This window comes from Otolemur garnettii, unplaced genomic scaffold (genome assembly GCF_000181295.1).
Source record: "Otolemur garnettii isolate 467f Iridium unplaced genomic scaffold, OtoGar3 scaffold00001, whole genome shotgun sequence".
Lineage (NCBI taxonomy): Eukaryota > Metazoa > Chordata > Mammalia > Primates > Galagidae > Otolemur > Otolemur garnettii.
The window spans coordinates 61,055,587-61,074,528 of record NW_003852396.1 but is presented as its reverse complement, the minus strand read 5'-3'; the positions used below and the strand labels follow the sequence as shown (position 1 = coordinate 61,074,528).

Here is an 18,942-nt window from a genome sequence, read left to right as displayed (position 1 = left end):
AGTTTTCCATTTATTTATTTATCTATCTTCTATGAGCTCACAATGGTTGTTGCTAAGGCATAAATGCGGGAAGAATCATCTAAAATTCTACCATGCAGAGCTAACCTTTTATTTTATTTTATTTTAGAGACAGAGTCTTACTATGTCACCCTCGGTAGAGTGCTATGGCATACAGCTCACAGCAACCTCAAACTCTTGGGCGTAAGCAATTCTCTTGCCTCAGCCTCCCACGTAGATGGGACTACAGGTGCCCGCCACAACACTCAGCTATTTTTTTGATTGCAGGTGGTTAGCTAGCCCGGGCCGGGTTCAAACCTGCTACCCTTGGTTTATGTGGCTGGCATTGTAACCACTGTGCTATAGGCACCGAGCCAAAGTAACCATTTTTTATGTTAGAAGACCTCCATTCTGAGGTCTTTACAGGTGACTAGATAATAATGGTTTCCTTTTAACAGTCACTTTTTTTCTTTTCTTATTTAAAAATTTAATTTCAGGCTGGGCACAGTAACTCACTCCCGTGATCCCAACACTTTGGGAGACTGAGGCAGGAAGACAACTTGAGACTAAGAGCTTGAGACCAGCCCAGGCAATATAGTGAGATCCCATCTCTGCAAGATTTTTTTAAAAATTAAAAAAGCTGGTAATGGTGGTGCACACCTGTGGTCCCAGGTATTCGAGAGATGAAGCAGGAGGATCAATTGAGCCCAGGAGTTCTAGCCTGAGATAAAAATGTAATTACAGATAACTAATTTTATGCAATATTTGAAATTATAGAAGAAATATTCTGTCCTTCTGTTCTGCTCCTAAGTATATCTCTTCCCCTCTCCCATATTTCTCATAACAATTACTTTTACTGTGTCAATAAGTCGTATTCATTATAAATGGTTTGGAAAGCATAGTAGGTCTAAAAGCATTTTTCTAACCGTAGCATAGCAAGACCCACTCTTACCTTGGTGACTGTAGAGGGTCAGTGGGAAGAAGGCTGAAATTTTAGGACATTAACTCTACTCCGTTCCGTCTCCCTCCTGATTTATCCATTTACTTAGTGCATGTGTGTGTGTGTTGAGTGTGTCATCTTTACATAAAAGTGGCTCAGCATTGTCCTTGGCTGATGGGAATTAGTCTGCTCACCAGCTGTGGCTGAAGGACAGCATATGACAAAGGACCAAGTCACATGGTGAGTTTTTCTTTTGTAAGAGGCTCTAGTTCTAAGACTCGTGCTTCCAGGGTCACTCAAGTTCTTGATGCGTTACATCAATACTTTGGAGAGAGGCCACCCAGAATCTCTCAGAAAGTATTCTAAACAACACAGAGATCTTTTTCCACAGGAAAAAGCTCGGGCCTCAACTGCTGGTTCGCTGCCCCACACTGCCCAGTGTTGTGATGATTGTGTTGGTTTTTCCAGGGTTCACCTTTAGGTTTAATTTCCTGAAATTGATCTGCTTGGTTACTCTGGCTTCGTTTTACTCTCTTGCAAGGAAGGGAAATGGCAGTGAGCAGACTGCATTTTATTAGGGTTTTGCTTCAAAAAAATTAAACAGCAGTCTATGGTCTCTGCTAATTTGTTTTCTTTCAGTCACTTAATAGTCATCCTCCGGGCCTATGACAGAACTGATAATTGACCTTAAATGAATGGCCAAAATGCCAACCAGCCAGGCTTCCTAGTGGGGCTTCCAGGGTTGTCGCACTGCCTGTAAAGCAGTTGTCTTACAGTGGTCCTTTGTCCTCCCTCTAAGTCCTCACCCTGCGTGGGGCCCCTCTGACTCAGAGAAGGACAAGCCAGCCGGAGGGGAAAGAGACAGTCCCCTCTCCCCGCCCCAGTCAGGCCCACCACCAAGGGGAGATGAGATCCACCCTGTTATCAGGGTGAGGTTCCCCACTCTTTTCTAGGAGAGCTGGGGTTGCCGGCCATGAGCACGTCACCCTTCATTGCCTTTGGTTGCTCTCTTATCTTACTGCTCCATGGTGAGCTTCTGGCCTGACTTTGCTGGAAGACTGGTTTTTACTGGTGGTGTTCTGATACCTTAGCCAGACCGAGGTGTCAACCAGAACACGATCACTATTTGTTTTTAATTTCCTGGCCTTAGAAAAAGAGGGGTAAAAGTGCAGTGCTAACTGGCCAGTGAGTGCTGAAAGAAGTCTTCTGTCCCTGGGTCAGAATGGAGAGCCTGGTGTGGGATGGTGGTTACCCACTCAGGCTCTGGCATCAGACAGGCTGGTTCTGAAGCCCACCTGTGCCACTTCCTGGCTGTGGATGTTAGCCAAGTGACCCAGCCCATCTGAACGTCAGCGTTCTCTACTGGCAAATGGGGTTAGTAACAGTACTCCATTGCCAGGGTCTTGGGGGGTTCAAGCACTTGTTAATTACATCCCTGGCCAACTTTTAGTTCTTTGATGATTCTCCATACTTCCTTCCATAAAGGCTGTATTAGTTTGCAATCCCACCAGCACTGTGAAAGTATTCCCTTCTCTCCACATCCATGCCAGCGTCTGCAGTTTTGGGACTCTGTGATGTGGGCTAATCTTACTGGAATTCTTGCAATCCCATTACAAGGTATCTACCAAAAATGACAAAAATCATTTTACCACAAGGACATTTGCACCAGAATGTTTATTGCAGATCAATTCATAATTGCCATGTTGTGGAAGCAACCCAAATGCCCAACAACCCATGAATGGATTAACAAATTGTGGGCTTGACTCCTGTGGCGCAAGCGGCTAAGGCACCAGCCACATACACCTGAGCTGGCAGGTTCAAATCCAGCCCGGGCCCACCAAACAATGATGGCTGCAACAAAAAATAGCTGAGCATTGTGGCAGGCGCCTATAGTCCCAGCTACTTGGGAGGCAGAGGCAGGAGAATTGCTTGAGCCCAGGAGTTGGAGGTTGCTGTGAGCTGTGATGCCACGGCACTCTACCCAGGGCAACAGCATGAGGCTCTGTCTAAAAAAAAAAAAAAAATTGTGCTATATTTGTACCGTGGAGTACTATTCAGCCATAAAATAGATGGAGACCTTACTTCTTTTATATTTACCTGGATGGAGTTGAAACACATTCTGAAGAATGGAAAAAAAATATCCAGTGTACTCAATACTATTATGAAACCAATATATAAACACATACTCATACAAATGATAAACCACAAATATAGTTTAGCAGAGAGTGACTGTGGGAGGGAGGGGATTGGATCTTGCCTAATGTGCAAAATGCAAGGGTATATTTCAAAATAACTAAGAGTAAATTATAAATGTCTTTTTTTTTTTTTTATTTTCCTGCTTTTTTTTTTTTTTTAATTGAATGGTAACTGTGTACATTGATGCCCTTTGGGGAATTATAAATGTCTTACCACAAAAAATAAGTAAGCAAGGTGATGGTTATGTTAATCTGTTTGTTTTAAGCATTCCACATTGTATTTCAAATCATAGCATTGTACCTCATAAATGTATATGGTTATGATTTTAATTCAATTTTTTTTAATTTTTTTGCAGTTTTTGGCCGGGGCTGGGCTTGAACCCACCACCTCCAGCATGTGGGGCCAGCGCCCTACTCCTTTGAGCCACAGGGCCTCCCCCAGATTTTAATTCAAAATTAAATAAAAATAATAAATAAGAAACATTCCATCCCTGCATGGAGTAACTACTCAGTACCACGTTTACTAGTCAGGGATGGTTAAATCCTGTTCGGGAACTTGGTTTAGACACATACTCTTATCTTTCCCTGTCTCACAACGTTCTCTCCTCACTTATGAAGTCCTGGGTGGGTTTTTACATGGATGGTTGACAGTTCTTCAGTCATTTCATTCCTTTCCAGGTGTTTCCTCTTATTTTCCTTCATCTTGCTCCTGCCTCAACACCCCCTCCCCCCAACTCTTTGATCTTAGGATGTCAGGAGAAATACCACTCGGTGACATTTTTTGATTTTTTTTGGAATCTGTCTTCATGCTCCGTTTGGGTCTCTCGGAGAAACAGTCATGCTCCAACTTTTTAGTGCTCTGTTCTGGTATGACTAATGTATAACAACTGGGCATTAAATGTACTATATATAACATTCCGGATCAGAGAATGGAAACACTTTTTTAAAATATTAAAAGGGTTGGATTATGTGGGTTATATGGAAGCCGTTCAGTGGGGCTATATAATTTTTATGTGCAGAAGCTTATGGCTGAAACCCCACCCAATCTTGCAGTGCCTAAGAAAAAAACGGCAGAAGACACCCTGCCAAGTTTTCTGAGCAGTAATCCTCTGCATCCTGGTTTCCATTTCAAAGAGACTGGGGCAGGCAGTGGCCCTTGCTGCCTTGGCAAGTGAGTTTCCCTGAGCTGAGCAGGTAGTGGGTCTAGGGTGGGTGTCCGAAGGGGAGGGAGGAGGTGCCGGGAAGGATGCTGCACACATGGGTTTGCACAGGTGTCTGGGCTGGCTGGAGTCACACTGCCCTGGAATGAACATTTACAAGTCTAGGGAGAGCGTGAGTAACGGGTTGCTAAGTTTGGAGGACAGTTATGCTACAGTCTTGACGGCTTTTTGACGAATAAGCAGAAAAGCTTAACTATAAACTATCTAGTTTTACACAGAAAGGACATCTTTTTTACATTAAAATAATGTTTGTATGTGGGGAGGGGAGTATTGGCATAGCTGTGGAGGAAATCAAGCCTTAGGAAATAGTAATAGTGGAGTCTATGTTCCTACTGTTGACAATTCACAAGGTTAATGGTGGGGTGAAAAGGGGGAGAAATGGTTTTCAGGGGTAGACATTAACGCTAGAGCACACACAGAGGTCCACCCAGAAACCTGGTGCTGAGGGACTTGGGAATCCATGGACTTGGCCCCATGATTAACAGAGAAGCAAATGAAATCCCCATCCATTTGGACTTTGGGCTAAGCCCTCTTCTAAAAACTCTTTCCACCAAAAGTCTGGCTTGTCAACCTGGTGTGTGGTCCACCTGAGGCTGTTGGCTTGGGCATGCTTGGCAGAGTAGCACCCCTGCAAGCTGAACCCCCAAGTCGGATTCCTGCAGGAGGGTGGAGTTTCCCCATCCCCTAAGTCTCAGGTTTAAGACGGCATCCTCTCTGCGGCGCAGGTGGAGAATCACTTAGAAAGAAATGGGTTGCTCCCATGTCCTGGGACTGGCTGGTGACAGCAACTGGGGATTAGCTATGCATAGGCTTCATCCTCTCCTTGGGAGGTGCGGGGAATTTTCCCAGTTTCCTGGCAGAATTATTTTCCTCCTAAAATTTGAGAAAAGGAAAGAAAGGTGTCACCTGTTTTTACCTGTACAAAGGAGTTTGAACCTCTTGAGGTCAACAGAGAGCCACCAGAGAGTCCAGAGCCAGAGCAGGGTGACCTGAGCAAGGGGTGCTGAGGTACTGCTGCCGTATCCAGCATCCAGTGAGGGAGGTTGGTGGCCTGGACTAGGGTTGTGGCAGCAACAGAAAACAGCAAAGCTTGGCTGTAGCTGGTGGTGGCAGAGGAGGGAGAGAGTCAATAAAGCTGATTCTTTGGTCTGTCGTTGGGCACCATGGTGACCATAGCTTTATACCTAGAGAGGGACTGATGGAGGAGGAGGCAGGGGCGTTGGGAAGCAAGGTAAGGAGTCCAAGATCCAAGTATTGGGCAACTGGAATGAGAAAAGTTGCCTGATGGAAGACTGTGGCTCTGCATCCAGAGAGAGACACGTGGAGACTTCATGTATAGTCCGCCACACACTGAGGGGAACATCACTTCATAGAAACCGGCTTGACAGAGGAGGAAGGGGAGGGATAACTGGACCGTGCTCACTGCTTCACACTCAGTAATTCATTTCACAGAAATGGGCCGAGTGACGCATTCAGCCTTCCTCTGTAGCCTTAGGGTATTCAGCTAGGATTGATTCCTTATTAACTAAAAAAGGAATAAAAGGAAATGTTCCTGCATGCATTCTTTTCCATCATGATTGATGTAAAGTATTTTTCTTAAGGATTTTACTAAGTGGGAAAAAAAAGATATACTTTCTTTTCTTTCTTCTCCCCCCTCTCGCCGCCCTGCCCCCAATTTATTTAATTTCAGAATATTGAGGTTGTACACACATTTGTTTACATATTTTGTTTTTGTACAGACTGAGTCAAAGTTACAAGGGTTCCCTTCACCAGTTAGTGTACGCTGTACCCAGTAGGTGTGAATTAGCCAACCCCTCTCCCCATCCCCCTGAGGTGTTATGAGAATTTAAAGAAAATAATTTTCCTAGCTGGGCATTGTGGCGGGCGCCTGTGGTCCCAGCTACTCAGGAGGCTGAGGCAAGAGAATCGCCTAAGCCCAAGAGAGAGGTTGCTGTGAGTTGTGACGCCATAGCACTCTACCGAGGGCGACAAAGTGAGACTGTCTCTTAAAAAAAAGAAGAAGAAGAAAATAATTTTCCATCTCCAGTGGGAACTGCTGAGGAATAGGCTTACCTGGGATAGAATTGATAGGAAGAAGGCTTTCTTACAGGGCAGATTTAGAAGACAAACTGTGAAATTGCATTCTGGAAAGCTCAGAGGCAATGAGGCAGGCAGCCTTCCACTTCTGGAGCTTCAGGGGAAGCCTCCAGGGATCCTTGGCAGGAGGATCCATTAAAGGAAAAGGCCTATTTCTAGGTCTATCTTTGAACTCCTACCTCTCAAACCTCAGACCTAAACAGAACCCTCTTCTCTCAAATATCCCAGGTCCTGCTTAGCTCAGGAAAGGACAGGGTATCCAGAGTGAGGACATCATTTCATTTTAGGGTCTTGAGAATGACGAGATTGGAATTCTAGCTCCTGTTCAGTTTTGACCCTCAATAACCTCGGGTCAGTCACATAACATTTTCCAGCCTTAGTTTTTCTGGCTGTAGGATGGGCAATATGGGTTATTATCATGGAGGTATTATTGATCAAAACTGCCCTGCCTGCCCTTATCAGAAGGATGGTGCAAAAAATCTTTTAGAAGCAAAACATACCATGCAAAAGCTGTGATGCTATCAATTGCTGTTATTAATAATAGGTTCCTAATTACTTCTGCTGTAGTATTAAGTGAAAGCCTCTTTGGGTGGGTGATGACTGGGAAAGTGGAACTATTATTAATGGAGCTGCCAGCTCCTGTTACTGGCTCCACTGACATAATATTTCTCTCTGGGAATCCTTTGACAAATCAGCTGAATTTCCTATTCCCTGGCCCTAAGCACTGTAAATTTGATCCACATGTCTCCAGTGTTGTTTCTGTAGATTAATAATGGAGAAAGGGGGAGGGGCCGGGCCTGCACCAGGGCTCTCCCAGCTGTTTGGGCTGTCTGTGGGTTTTAGCTTGTAGTTGGGGTGGTTTTCTCTTTTGTTTCACTTGTTTCATTGCTTAAAGCCAGCTCTTCACTGTGTGTTTGGTTACTCAGCTGTCAGGGTTTCTGCTGTAGGGAACAAGGCCCTGGTAGGGGGTGGCTCTGGGGAGAGTCCAATCACACCCTCCTCCTCCTCCCCACATGGAAACAAAGCTTCGAGGAAGTGCTTTGAGGCAGTGCTTTGCCAAGTCGGTGCTGGATGTGGTGGGAGGGGTCCCTGCCATCCAGCAGGGCAGAGGAGATTGAGAGGGGACACAGTGACGGGCAGGGGGACCGGGTTAGGGGTAGGGCAGGCGTGGAGGGCAAGACTGACCACTGGCTGAACCTACGTACAGAACTGTGGGCAGGACTGGGCTGGAGAAAAGACTTTGGTGCCTGTTTGCCCCGGAAAGAAACATACACAAGGCTCATCAAGGGGGGTCATGGACAAAAGGGGCAGTGACAATACAGCAGTGTTGTCACACACACAAGCCACCCAGTAGGGACTGCCATGAGTGAGCCTTGCAGGTGTGTTCACTGGACTCTAGGCTCTCAAGAGGGGTCAAGTGTCCACATTCTAGAGCCAGCTCAACCTGAATGGCAGCCTAGTTCTAACGCTTATCTGAGCAAGTTTATTCAAACTCTCCAAATGTCAATCCCCTGATATCTAAAATGGAGCCTTCAGTGTCCCCCTTATAGGATCATAGCAATAATAAGGGAGATGGTGTAAATAAAGCCTGTGTTCCCAGCACAGAGTGAAAATAGTAGCAGCAGCTCTCAACAGCACTGCCTGTGAGCCGAGCACTGGCCTAAGTGCTGACCTCCAGTGACCCAGCTGATCCTCGAGGCAGCCCTACGAGCGAGGAACTCTCATTATATCCAGTTTACAAATGAAGAACTGATATACAGAGAGCAAGTAACCTGCCCAAGATCACCCCACTGGTCACGGGGCAGAGCCAGAATCACAGTACCCCACCCTCCACGCCGAGGCCCTGTCGGCACCGCCCTGCCGCACCTGCTGCTGTCCTCTCACTCCCATCACACTTGTCAGGACCGGGAATTCTCACCAGACTTGGGCATATACCAGGGGTTCTCCAGTTAAATATCAAGGAATTTTAAGAAGATTTTTTTCCCAAAGTAACTGATTAAATCCCCATGGGCATTTTCCTTTATAAAATAAAGAAACCCTAGGGATGGAGAGTCAAAAAAAGATGCAGCAGCCAGAGAAATGGTTACCAAAAGTCAGTAATCATAGTACTAGGCTCCAGCTGCAACTAGAATCTCCGTGGCCATGTGCTCTAAGGGACCAACCTGTAACTTTAAACCAGATTCTGATTTTGCTTTTCTGATGCTTTCTAAGAAGCTGCACAACGAGTTAGAGAAATTTACATGCTGTCGCCCTCTGGGATTGATTCTGACAGCTCTACTCCACTGCTGTGGATGTGCTAATGAAAAACACTAATTGGACTTGGCCAGTGGCTGGGACACGTCCCTTCTTGGAGTGGAAACGGCAGCATCTCTTCCGAGCTGTTATTCCCAGCACAGGGGAGGAGGGGCTCTGAGGGTAGCGTTGCCCTTCTTGCAGGATTGGGCATTCATACCTGACCCTGACAAAAAGCCAGGTCTTTTTGTCACCCTGGAACCCTGAACATAGCACAATTCTCGAGGCTAGTCTAGTAGGTACTCTGTAAATATTCATGGAGTGAGTGAACAAATGCTTTCTTATACGCCTCACCAGCTTAAGAAGGCCAGTTCCTTGTGCAGCTGCAACAAGGAATGGTCTCTGCTTGCTAAAAACCATAGGTACAGGGCGGCGCCTGTGGCTCAGTGAGTAGGGCACCAGCCCCATATACTGAAGGTGGCAGGTTCAAACCCAGCCCCAGTCAAACTGCAACAAAAAAATAGCCGGACGTTGTGTTGGGCACCTGTAGTCCCATCTACTCAGGAGGCTGAGGCAAGAGAATCGCCTCAGCCCAGGAGTTGGAGGTTGCTATGAGCTGTGTGATGCCACGGCACTCTACCAAGGGCAACAAAGTGAGACTCTATCTCTTAAAAAAAGAAAGAAAGGAAAAAAAAAAAACACAGGTGCCAGTGTGCCACTTGTCATTTTGGTCCCCTGTGAAAGATTCTATATCCTCAAGGCTCAGAGAGGTTTGCCCACTGACCAGCCAGGTCTAGCACTGCCCACTGGGAGCCAGGACCTACAGAGTGTCCCCTCCATCCTGAGTGTGACTTGTCTGCCTCATTTCCCCACAGGTGTCCTCTCCCTCCCTGCATACTTCAGCCCCTACAACGGTGGTGGGTCCCTGGGCCATGACGAGCGAGCCGATGCCTATGCCCAGCTGGAGCTCCGGACGCTGGAGCAATCCCTCCTGGCCACGTGTGTGGGCAGCATCTCAGAACTGAGTAAGTATTGCGGCCCTGTCCAGCCGGGTGGTAGAACCACAGAGTGAGGCTCTGAGGGGAAGGCAGGGAGGGTAGGAGGGCTCGGCCTCTGGCCGCCTCCTCCGTGTAGCTTGCCTTCCCTGAAAGCCAGATCCCTCTAGACCAGGGGCTGCAAAGCAGTGGCCCATGACGTGTATGGTTTGGCCAACATGTGAGACTTAGTCACACACAAATCTGGTTTCTGGTTTCTCTTGGAAAATCAGATGATGTAGTAACACCACATCCATTTCTGCACAGCAGTAACCAGTGGGAGCTGAGGGTGGTGCAGTGGTGGTGGCATTCCCCACCGTGCCACGAACCTGGTTTCTCATACCTGGCTGTTTCACTTACCTTACCTGCCTGGCCCCAGAGGATGTATAAGTTGAAAGAGAGCAGCTCCTTGGGTGGCACCTGTGGTTCAGTGAGTAGGGCGCCAGTCCCATATACCAAGGGTGGCGGGTGGCAGGTTTGACCCCAGCCCCTGCCAAACTGCAACAACAACAAAAAAAATAGCTGGGCATTGTGGTAGGCGCCTGTAGTCCCAGCTACTCAGGAGGCTGAGGCAAGAGAGTCACCTAAGCCCAAGAGCTGGAGGTTGCTGTGAACTGTGATGCCACAGCACTCTACTGAGGGTGACAAAATGAGACAAAAAGTTTAAAAAAAAAGAGAGCCCTGGAGCCTCAACATAGTGAAAGGAAGATGATGGCAGAGCTCTTCTGGCTGAAGCAAGATGTGATCGGGTGGCATCTACCAGAACCTGGGGCACGGTTGGAAACCCTTGGTATAGGTCCTTACCATCTGATAGCTGCTTAAAAGTGTGTCAACAGACGTGACATCCCATGCCATCTCCCAAGCTCTGCCTGTGGTTACCCCAGTTGAAAAATTGGACTACCCATTCTACCATCTTAATCCCCCCTCATTCTATCGAAACCACCCAGTGGAGGGCAATGACACACACCAAGGGTCATAGCACATGGCATGAAGACAGACAGAGTGCCTCTCTGCCCCAGCCTTCTCTGTCTGTGATTCCTTGAGTTTTCTGGCCCCTAACCAGTGAATAACCCTGTTTCTTTCACATGCAGTTCCCCCCTCCGTCCATTCCTCTTCCCCCTTCCCTGGACAGGAAACAGAGGTGCCCAGTTCAAGGTCACAGACCAGGTCTCTACTAGGGCTGGAAAAGAAAGCAGGATTTCCGGCTCCCTGTCTCTCCTGGCAGTGTTACAGCAGTCAGGACCAGCAGGTTGCCACCTAGGTCCCCCCATCCCTCGAGAGATCCCACAGGAAGGGGACTCCTGTGTGTATCTTGATCTCCAACCCTGATGTATGTCTCCCAGACAGTGAGCTGTCTTGGGGCCACACACAGTCTGTGCTTTGATGAACTCTCCTGCCCTGAGAACAGAGAGAACACAACCCAGAGAGACACAACCCTCAGTCTGCTGGAGAGCACCTAGGTTTTACTTGGCTTGTGAACATTAAGTAAGCACCTACTGTGTGCAGGGTATCATGTGATGCACCTCACTCACATTATCTTATTACTCAGAATGACTCAGCAAAGTATGTCCCAATGAGAGAACTGAGGCTTAGAGCAGAACAGTGATCTTTCCCACGTCACATGGCCAGTAACAGACCTTGACTGCCAGTGTGTCTGCCTGGTGTTACTAGCCAGGTTACACTCCTGATCACCGAGGGATATGGGCTGCCTGGACCAAGCTAGCAGCCCAGCCGCCAGCATCTCAGGGAAGCAGAAGTCAAGGTCAGGGCTGGTCCTTGGCCCTTCTTCATGGTGGCCTCATGTCTACTACTATCCCAGCCAGGAATGAGGAGGAATGGTCAGAAACTTCCCTTCAGGGAAGGGCTTCACATCCTTCCATCCCTACTGGTCAGCCCGGGGACCAAACACTGAGTCTTTGGCTGTACCTTCTAAAACCATCCCAAGTTGTAGTCGACCTCTTTCACCTCTGCTGCCTCCGCCCAACCCGTACCTGCACGTAAAGTATAAACTGAGTGGTGGCACTCCTCTGCTCAGTAGCCCTCCACCCCCACCCCAGGGCTTACACTCAGTAAAATCCAAGACCTTCTCCAGCAGCCAGGACCCCACACGTGACCCAGCTTCATCACCTGCTCCTTCTCTCCCAGTGACAGCACTGCAGCCGCCAGCTTCCTGGACACCTGCCCACCAGGGCCCTCCCCATGCCTGCAGCATCTCCCCCAGATGCCCAAATACATTGGTTCCTCACTTTTTCAAGCTTCTGATGGGACCTTCTCAGACAAGCCTTCCCTGAGCACCCTGTAATGAGCACTGCACCTTCATTCCACTGTCTCCCCTTGTGTGGTCTTAGTTTTATTCAAAGCACTGATCACTTCTTGTGGTCCTGTGGGCCACACTGAAGAAGTCAAGTCAATGGAAAGATGAATCCTGACCTGATGGGATGTGAGCCTCCAACCAGATAGGCCAGATAAGCCTCAGAAAGCAGAACCAACCAGCCTCCATGTGACATTTGTTGCATGTTTACTTATAAACAGTCTGTCATCTCTCTCCTCTGCCTAGAATGTCCACTTCATGAAACTAGAGATTTTATCTCTTTTGTCCACTGCTGTCTCCCCAGTGCTTGGAACACTCGGTGCCCTCGGTGCACACGTTTCTGTTTGTCTGTCTGTGGTGCATGCGTACATGTGCATGCAAGCATGCGTGTGTTAGAACGAATAAGGTCTATCCCACCCACCGCTTGTCTCCTAAAATTCACCAAGGATTGATCTACATCCTGGACCAGCCACTCCTCAAGGCCAAAAGGAGAAGCATCCCCGTAGCATCTGGGTCCCGTGCCAACATGCCTCATTCCTCCCTTTGAAACCAGGGTTTTCACTAACCCACGGTGGAGGAGGGAATAGGTGGAGGCAGATACTGCAGGTTTTCTCTCTGAGACTAAAAAGCTTAATGAGGCTGGTGATACTTGGCTCTGAGCTCTTTGACCTGCAAACGTATCCTGGGCTTTACATGCATTAACTGCCTGTACCTCGCCAAGACTGGCCTGCCAGGCAGGGTAAGAAGTTTCACTCTAGTATCAGGCCCAGCTTCCCAGGGACATGGGTATTTGTGTTTTGCTCTGTTCCTCCCTGCCCATGAAAATTTTAAAGAGAGAATAAGAAATAAAACAAAACACTTCTTTTTAAAGGCAGCCAGGTATTAACAGGCCTTATTTTGAAGACAGTACTAAATTCCAGACTCGCCTGCTGTTTTTATTTGATGGCTCATAATGAGGGCTGGGAAGCCCAGAGTGAAACCCACAGCACCTCTAATCAAATCTCTCACGGTTAACAAGGGATGAGGACTTGTTTTTCCTTGTCTGGTGGGTGTTTCTCAGCTTCAGACTAAGGTTTCATCAGGAACTAAGGTTTAGGAACAACTGATTCTCAAGGACTAGGAAGTTCAGGAGAAGCTCTGAGTACCCACCTGTGCTAAACCAACAGCCCAGCCAGGACCAGGGCTTCTCAAACCAGCTGTGGATGAATAGCCAGAGAAATGAACAAAGACATGTAAAATGCAAGCCTAATTTTTTTTTTTTTTTGAGATAGCTTCTCATTTTGTCCTCCTCAGTACACTGCCATGGCAGGCCTCATAGATCACAACAACCTCAAACTCTTGGACAAAAGCGATCCTCTTGCCTCAGCCTTCCAAGTAGCTGGGACTATAGGTGCCCACCACAATGCTCAGATAGTTTTTTAGAGACTGGGTCTTGCTCTTGCTCAGGCTGATCTCGAACTCCTGAGCTCAGGCAATCCACCCACTTCGGCCTCCCAGAGTACTAGGATTACAGGCATGAGTCACCACGCAGAGTCTGTGCAAGCCTAATTTTAAAAATTATTGTTAGATTAGCTAGACATAATATTACTGTCAAGTTGCTATGAAAGCTTTTTTTCTTTTTTTAATATCTACTCTCAATTTTTAAAATTAACTTTTTGTGAACCAGTAAGTTTGTGGACCTGTCCTGGTTCACAGACCACACTTTCTGTAGCAGTGGTGCAATGGTCAGTAATGTGTGTTTGGGAAACAGAGACCCCAGTTCAAGCCCCGACTGAGTCACTTAACGAGTCATGCAACTGGGGCTTTTCATTTAGCTTCTGTGAGCCTCTTTCCTCATCTGTAAAGTAGAAATACTCCCCTATCCAAGGTGATTGTGAAAATTAAATGAGATTTTTGTCTGTCTTTTCACATCTATCACAAAGTTTAGAAACCATAAAGTGGCAGGGAGGAAAAGTCACCCTGGGAGAATATCCAAAGCAGGCTGTTTTCCGTAGCCCTACCTGGGTCGCCGAGCAGTGTAAGTTTTTAGACGTCTGATCAGAGTCGGCCACAGGCATCTGTCTTTCTCATCTGTGGGAGAAACTGACCACAGCAGGGCTGGTATGGAAGAAGCTGGGGACCTCCATCTCCAGCTGCCTTCTTGCTTTTCCTGAACCTTCAGGGGAGCTCTCTCTGCTCCCAGCTTTTCCTTTAGGAAACCTTTAGGAGGAGCTTCCATTTCTTTCTTGATTTTCTTGCCTGCGTTCTAGCTGGACATGTGTTGCCAAAGCATTTTCCCCCAATAGTACTAACAATGAAACAACAACAAAAATAATAAATGATAACGATTTCTTCTTTGTTGAGCCTTTGACATGACATTTCAGCAAGATTTCTCTTTGATGCTATCGCAGACTGTTTGACTTCTCCTCCTTGTGGTCCTGCGGTCCTGCCAAGAGTTGTGACATTTAGGCCTAGAGAAACAGGAGCCAGATTTCAAGTTATTGCAGTGGACCTAGCTATACAACCGGCTGTTGTGAGGCCAGTTTCTGCCACCCAGGAGCCTGAGGGCAGGGCTGGGATCTAGTATTTCAGGGCTGAGATTCCTCCTATCCTGGGAAATGTGGGGCAGTATTTGACTATAGGCTCTGGTCCTAGAAGGAAGAGGAATAATCATAATAATAGGACATTAATAATAACAGCATGAGATTTAACCTTACCAAGTACCTCCACTGTGCCAAGCATGATGCTAAGTGCTTTACATTTATTAATTCTTTGAGTCCTCAAAATAAGTAGGGTACATACTATTATTTCTACTTTACAGATGAGGAAAATGAGGCTCTGGTGATGAGCTAAGAGAACAAAAATTGGAAATAACAGAGCCTTGATTTTGAACCCAGGCATGTCTGACTTGAATCTGTCCTCTTATTCATCTACCTGATGATTTTCAAACCTGAGTGGATATAAGAATCACCAAGGGAACTTATACAAAACTGCAGATGCCCTGGTCCTGCCCCAGACAAGTGAAATCAGAACGTCAGGGATGGAGCAGGGTGTCAGTGGCTCGCTGCCCACAGCCCTCTTGGCACTTGGCCTTCATGGGGGCACGTAGGCAGTGGGACTACAACTGCAGGAACAAGCAGAATCAGCAGTGTAGGAAGCAATGAAGACCCAGGGCTGGTGAAGGGGACAAGAAAGACTTTCCCCACAGAAGGCTCGAATTCTAGGGGTGTCATTTATTCCTGCTTAGAAACCAAACACCACTGCTGTGGCTGTCACGAGAGAACTTGGCAGCTAATGAACTTGTGACAAGCCTCACCAGAAATTGAAATGAATGCATAAGTCTGTTTGTTGATTTTCCAAATGTTTTCTGAGTGCCTTATATACAGTAAGCCCTGTGGCAGTCTCTGGGGACACACCAGGATGGAATACTAAATTCCCAGAACGTATTGGGTCTGCCATATGTTTAGAGACACTTCACTGGCCAAATGAAAACCTGTCTATTAGCCCTGTCCCCAACGTTCTCTGTGGAAGGGGCTCTCTGTAAGGAGCCACCATGGGCAGGGGTGAAACTGCCTGGCAGAGGAGGCCACCCTGAGGCCTCAGGCCTGTGGGGAGTAGGAAGGAGCCCCTTTTCCCAGAGTGGAGGTGCTGCAGGTGCGGAGCTATTTTGGCCCATCCTTTCTCAGCATTGTGGCCTCACACAATGACGGGACATTTCCTGTTTGGGTTGGTGGGATATTGAAAAGACTTGGGCAGAAACACAGGATATGGGGGCCTGAGACCCCCCTGCCCCGACTCTAATAGAGCAAGCCACAGCCCAGGTCACAGTGAAGTTCATAGACTTTGAAGTCAAACGGGCTGGGATTCAAATCTAGACTCTACCATTTATTAGCCATACACTCATGGCTAATTAACTCACCTTGCATGCTCCATGGCATCCCCGTGACCAGGAGAACACCTGGGTCAGGAAATGTTTATCAGAGAAGCCTCAATTGCTTGTCTTTTAAATGGGAATATGCTGACCCCCTAACATTGTAAGGATTAAATTCAGTCATATTTCTGGAGAATTGCATACTTGGTACGCAGTAAACCCTTACTGGGTGATAGTTGTCACTGAGGTGATGAGCTGGAGGGACTTTCTCTGCTGAATTACCTGGGGCTTTGCACAGGACAGCACAGGGAGAATCCGTGCAGAGCCCAGAGCTGGGAGGAGAGACCCAGAGAGATTCCCTCAGCCATAGAGCTGGGGAGAGGCCCGTAGGGTGGTGGAGAGAGTGGGGATGTTGAAAAAGAAACCACATTAGCATAAGTTCTGGAGGGGACAGGCCCTGCCAGTGTTTAATTCAGCAGTTAGGGCAAGATGGGAAATGAAAGGGAAACTAAATTGCTATTTTGTGTCTAGGTGACAGTTTCCACCTCCGCCTCTTGGCTCCGGGGTAAACAGTAATTATGTACCAAGGCAAAGGGAGCTTTAACTGGGAGCATCCTTAGAAGAATGTGGGCTGTGAACTGAGATTTTGTCTTCTTTTTTTTCCTCTCTTTCTCTTCTTCCTTTTCTTTTTTTCTCTTCTTCCCTTTCTGCCTCTACCAGGTGATCTGGTCTCCCGAGCCATGCACCACATGCAGGGCCGCCACCCCTTGTGTCCAGGTGCCAGCCCTGCCCGCCAGGCCCGCCAGCCGCCACAGCCCATCACCTGGTCCCCTGATGCCCTGCACACGCTCTACTACTTCCTGCGGTGTCCACAGATGGAGTCCATGGAGAACCCCAACCTGGACCCCCCGAGAATGACCCTGAACAATGAACGGTAGGGCTCTTCCTTGGGCTGAGCACCTGGTAAGACTTGCTCCCAAACGTGTGTTGACTGACTACGTGACTCACCACCAACACAAAGGCGCCCTGGAGCTGGTGTTTGAGGAAAAGCAGTTAGGACAGGTGCTGAGTAGTAACTGGCCCTCAGTCAGTGGTGGCTGTCACCTCTTTGATGGTGATGTCACTGCTGTCATCGTGTTGTCAGAGATCTTGGGCATATGTTGCTTCATTCACTCATTTCACAGATGTGACCATCACAGCCCTGGCAGTTCTTTGAACCCCAGCAGGTTAGTGACTGAACAACCCCAGCACCCAAGGTTGCAGCTCCCAGTTGGGAGCTTTCTCTACAGGGTTCCATCCTTTTCCAGCTGTGGGCACAGCCGCTAAGGACAGATGTACAGGTTGTGTACTGCACAAGGGGACCCAAAGAGGGGCGTGAGGAGGTGATGTACATAGGGCTGTGTTGGCCTAAGGACAGGGTGTCTTTTCTAATGGGTCTTCTCAAAGAGCTGTCTTTTTGAAATTTTCTCCGTGGAAAAGATGCTTTTTTATAATTTGCTCAAAACACCATATGTGCTGGCATAAGCCCCACTTGGAAGGCCCCACATGACCACTTAAGGCAAGGTCTGCCTGTGGGCTCAAGAATTGTGTGCTCGAGAGAGTGGAAAAGTCTCATGTTTGGTTTAGGAAGCCCCATGTATGTACATTCACCACACAGCAGGGCTGGGGAGAGGCAGAGTGTGCAAAGGACCTGGCAGCCCATTGAGACCTTAATCTACAGAGTGCTGGGGACTCTCCAGTCTTCCTGTCCAGCTGCCTGTTGTCTTTGGATGGCACTGGATCTCCTCAGCTCCACCATCTACATCCAGGCCCACGTCTCCATGCCTCCACAATCACAGAAAACGAAGGCACAAAGGCACTTTATTGAGTGTTTACTATGTGCTGGGTACCATGCTGCACCCTCTACAGGGTTGTGCTCCCTGAATTCCCATGCCACCAGGAAGGAGGTGCAGAGAGACTAGCTGGCCATGCCAGCAGGCTGTGCTCCGCCACCATGCCATCTGCCGTCAGAAGGAGTGCAAAGCAATTGTGGCCCATGTCTCTGGGAACCGAGGGGTAAATACAAGGCCAAGCAAGGCCACACTGAGTCTGATGCAGAGCAAAGAGGCCGCAGGTGGAGCCCAGCGTCCTGGGAGCGGCAGCCAGCAGGAGGTGGGGCCAGGGTACAGATGCTGAGCCCAGCTGCTTCTGCTTTGTAGAAGAGTGCTGCGGTTGCAGGGGTTGGCTGGGAGGAGAAAGGGCAGGAAAACATCTGGGGAGGAGGAGGCGGAGGAAGCTGCTTGCTGTTTGGCAAGGTCCCCAAGGGCTTTGGGCCCGGGTCTGGTCGCCCAAGCAAAAGAGTCCTCCTTAAGCAGATGATCTTCTGCTGGCACTTTCTCTGGCCGTCCTGGGAGGTTCTACTCCCCCTGCCCTCCACCCCTGCACTGCAACACACAGCAGACGGGGTTCTTCATGACCCGTGTCGCGTGTCCGTGTGTGGTTGTAACAGCTGAGTTGCACAGCACCGCACACATATGCATGTATTTAGATAGCTATTTATTTAAAAACCACGCTGTCTGCCACACAAATAAATTGGTAGCAAAGGTATTTTTCCATGAATCATTTCAAATGAGTATTAGATATGTGGGAAATTGGAACCACCATTAGGAAAAAATAGGATCCAAAATTTTTTAATTTTGACACCAAAAGGAAGATACCCTAAAAATACCAGGCAAGCAGACAGCCTAACGGCTGTCTGGTAGCCCAGCTCCCAGCTGTGAGCAGACCCTACCACCCATTGGCTCACTCTCCACCCTGAAGGCCCTGGGCTGAGCTCACAGCACCACAACAGGCTAGGCTGGGCCCACACCCCTCCAGGCCCCACCGCCCAAGGTCCTTACCAGGGCTCTGAGGGAGTACTCTCTCCTGGTACATAGTTACTAGAGTATACTGGGGTTCCAGGGTGACAGGGCTTTGCTTTTTTTTTTGAGACAGAGCCTCAGGCTGTCACCCTGGGTAGAGTGCTATGGCATCACAGCTCACAGCAACCTCCGACTCCTGGGCTCAAGTGATTCTCTTACCTCTGCC

General features: G+C 48.1%; 1 protein-coding gene across 1 annotated transcript in view; it reads left to right on the top strand.

The window, feature by feature from the left end:
* ABTB2 (ankyrin repeat and BTB domain containing 2) overlaps positions 1-18,942 on the top strand; it is a 176,542-nt gene that overhangs the window by 118,965 nt on the left and 38,635 nt on the right. The window contains exons 2-3 of the mRNA XM_012803463.2: positions 9,557-9,706; positions 16,597-16,810. Coding sequence (XP_012658917.2) covers positions 9,557-9,706; positions 16,597-16,810 — 364 coding nt within the window. The remainder of the gene's footprint in view (positions 1-9,556; positions 9,707-16,596; positions 16,811-18,942) is intronic.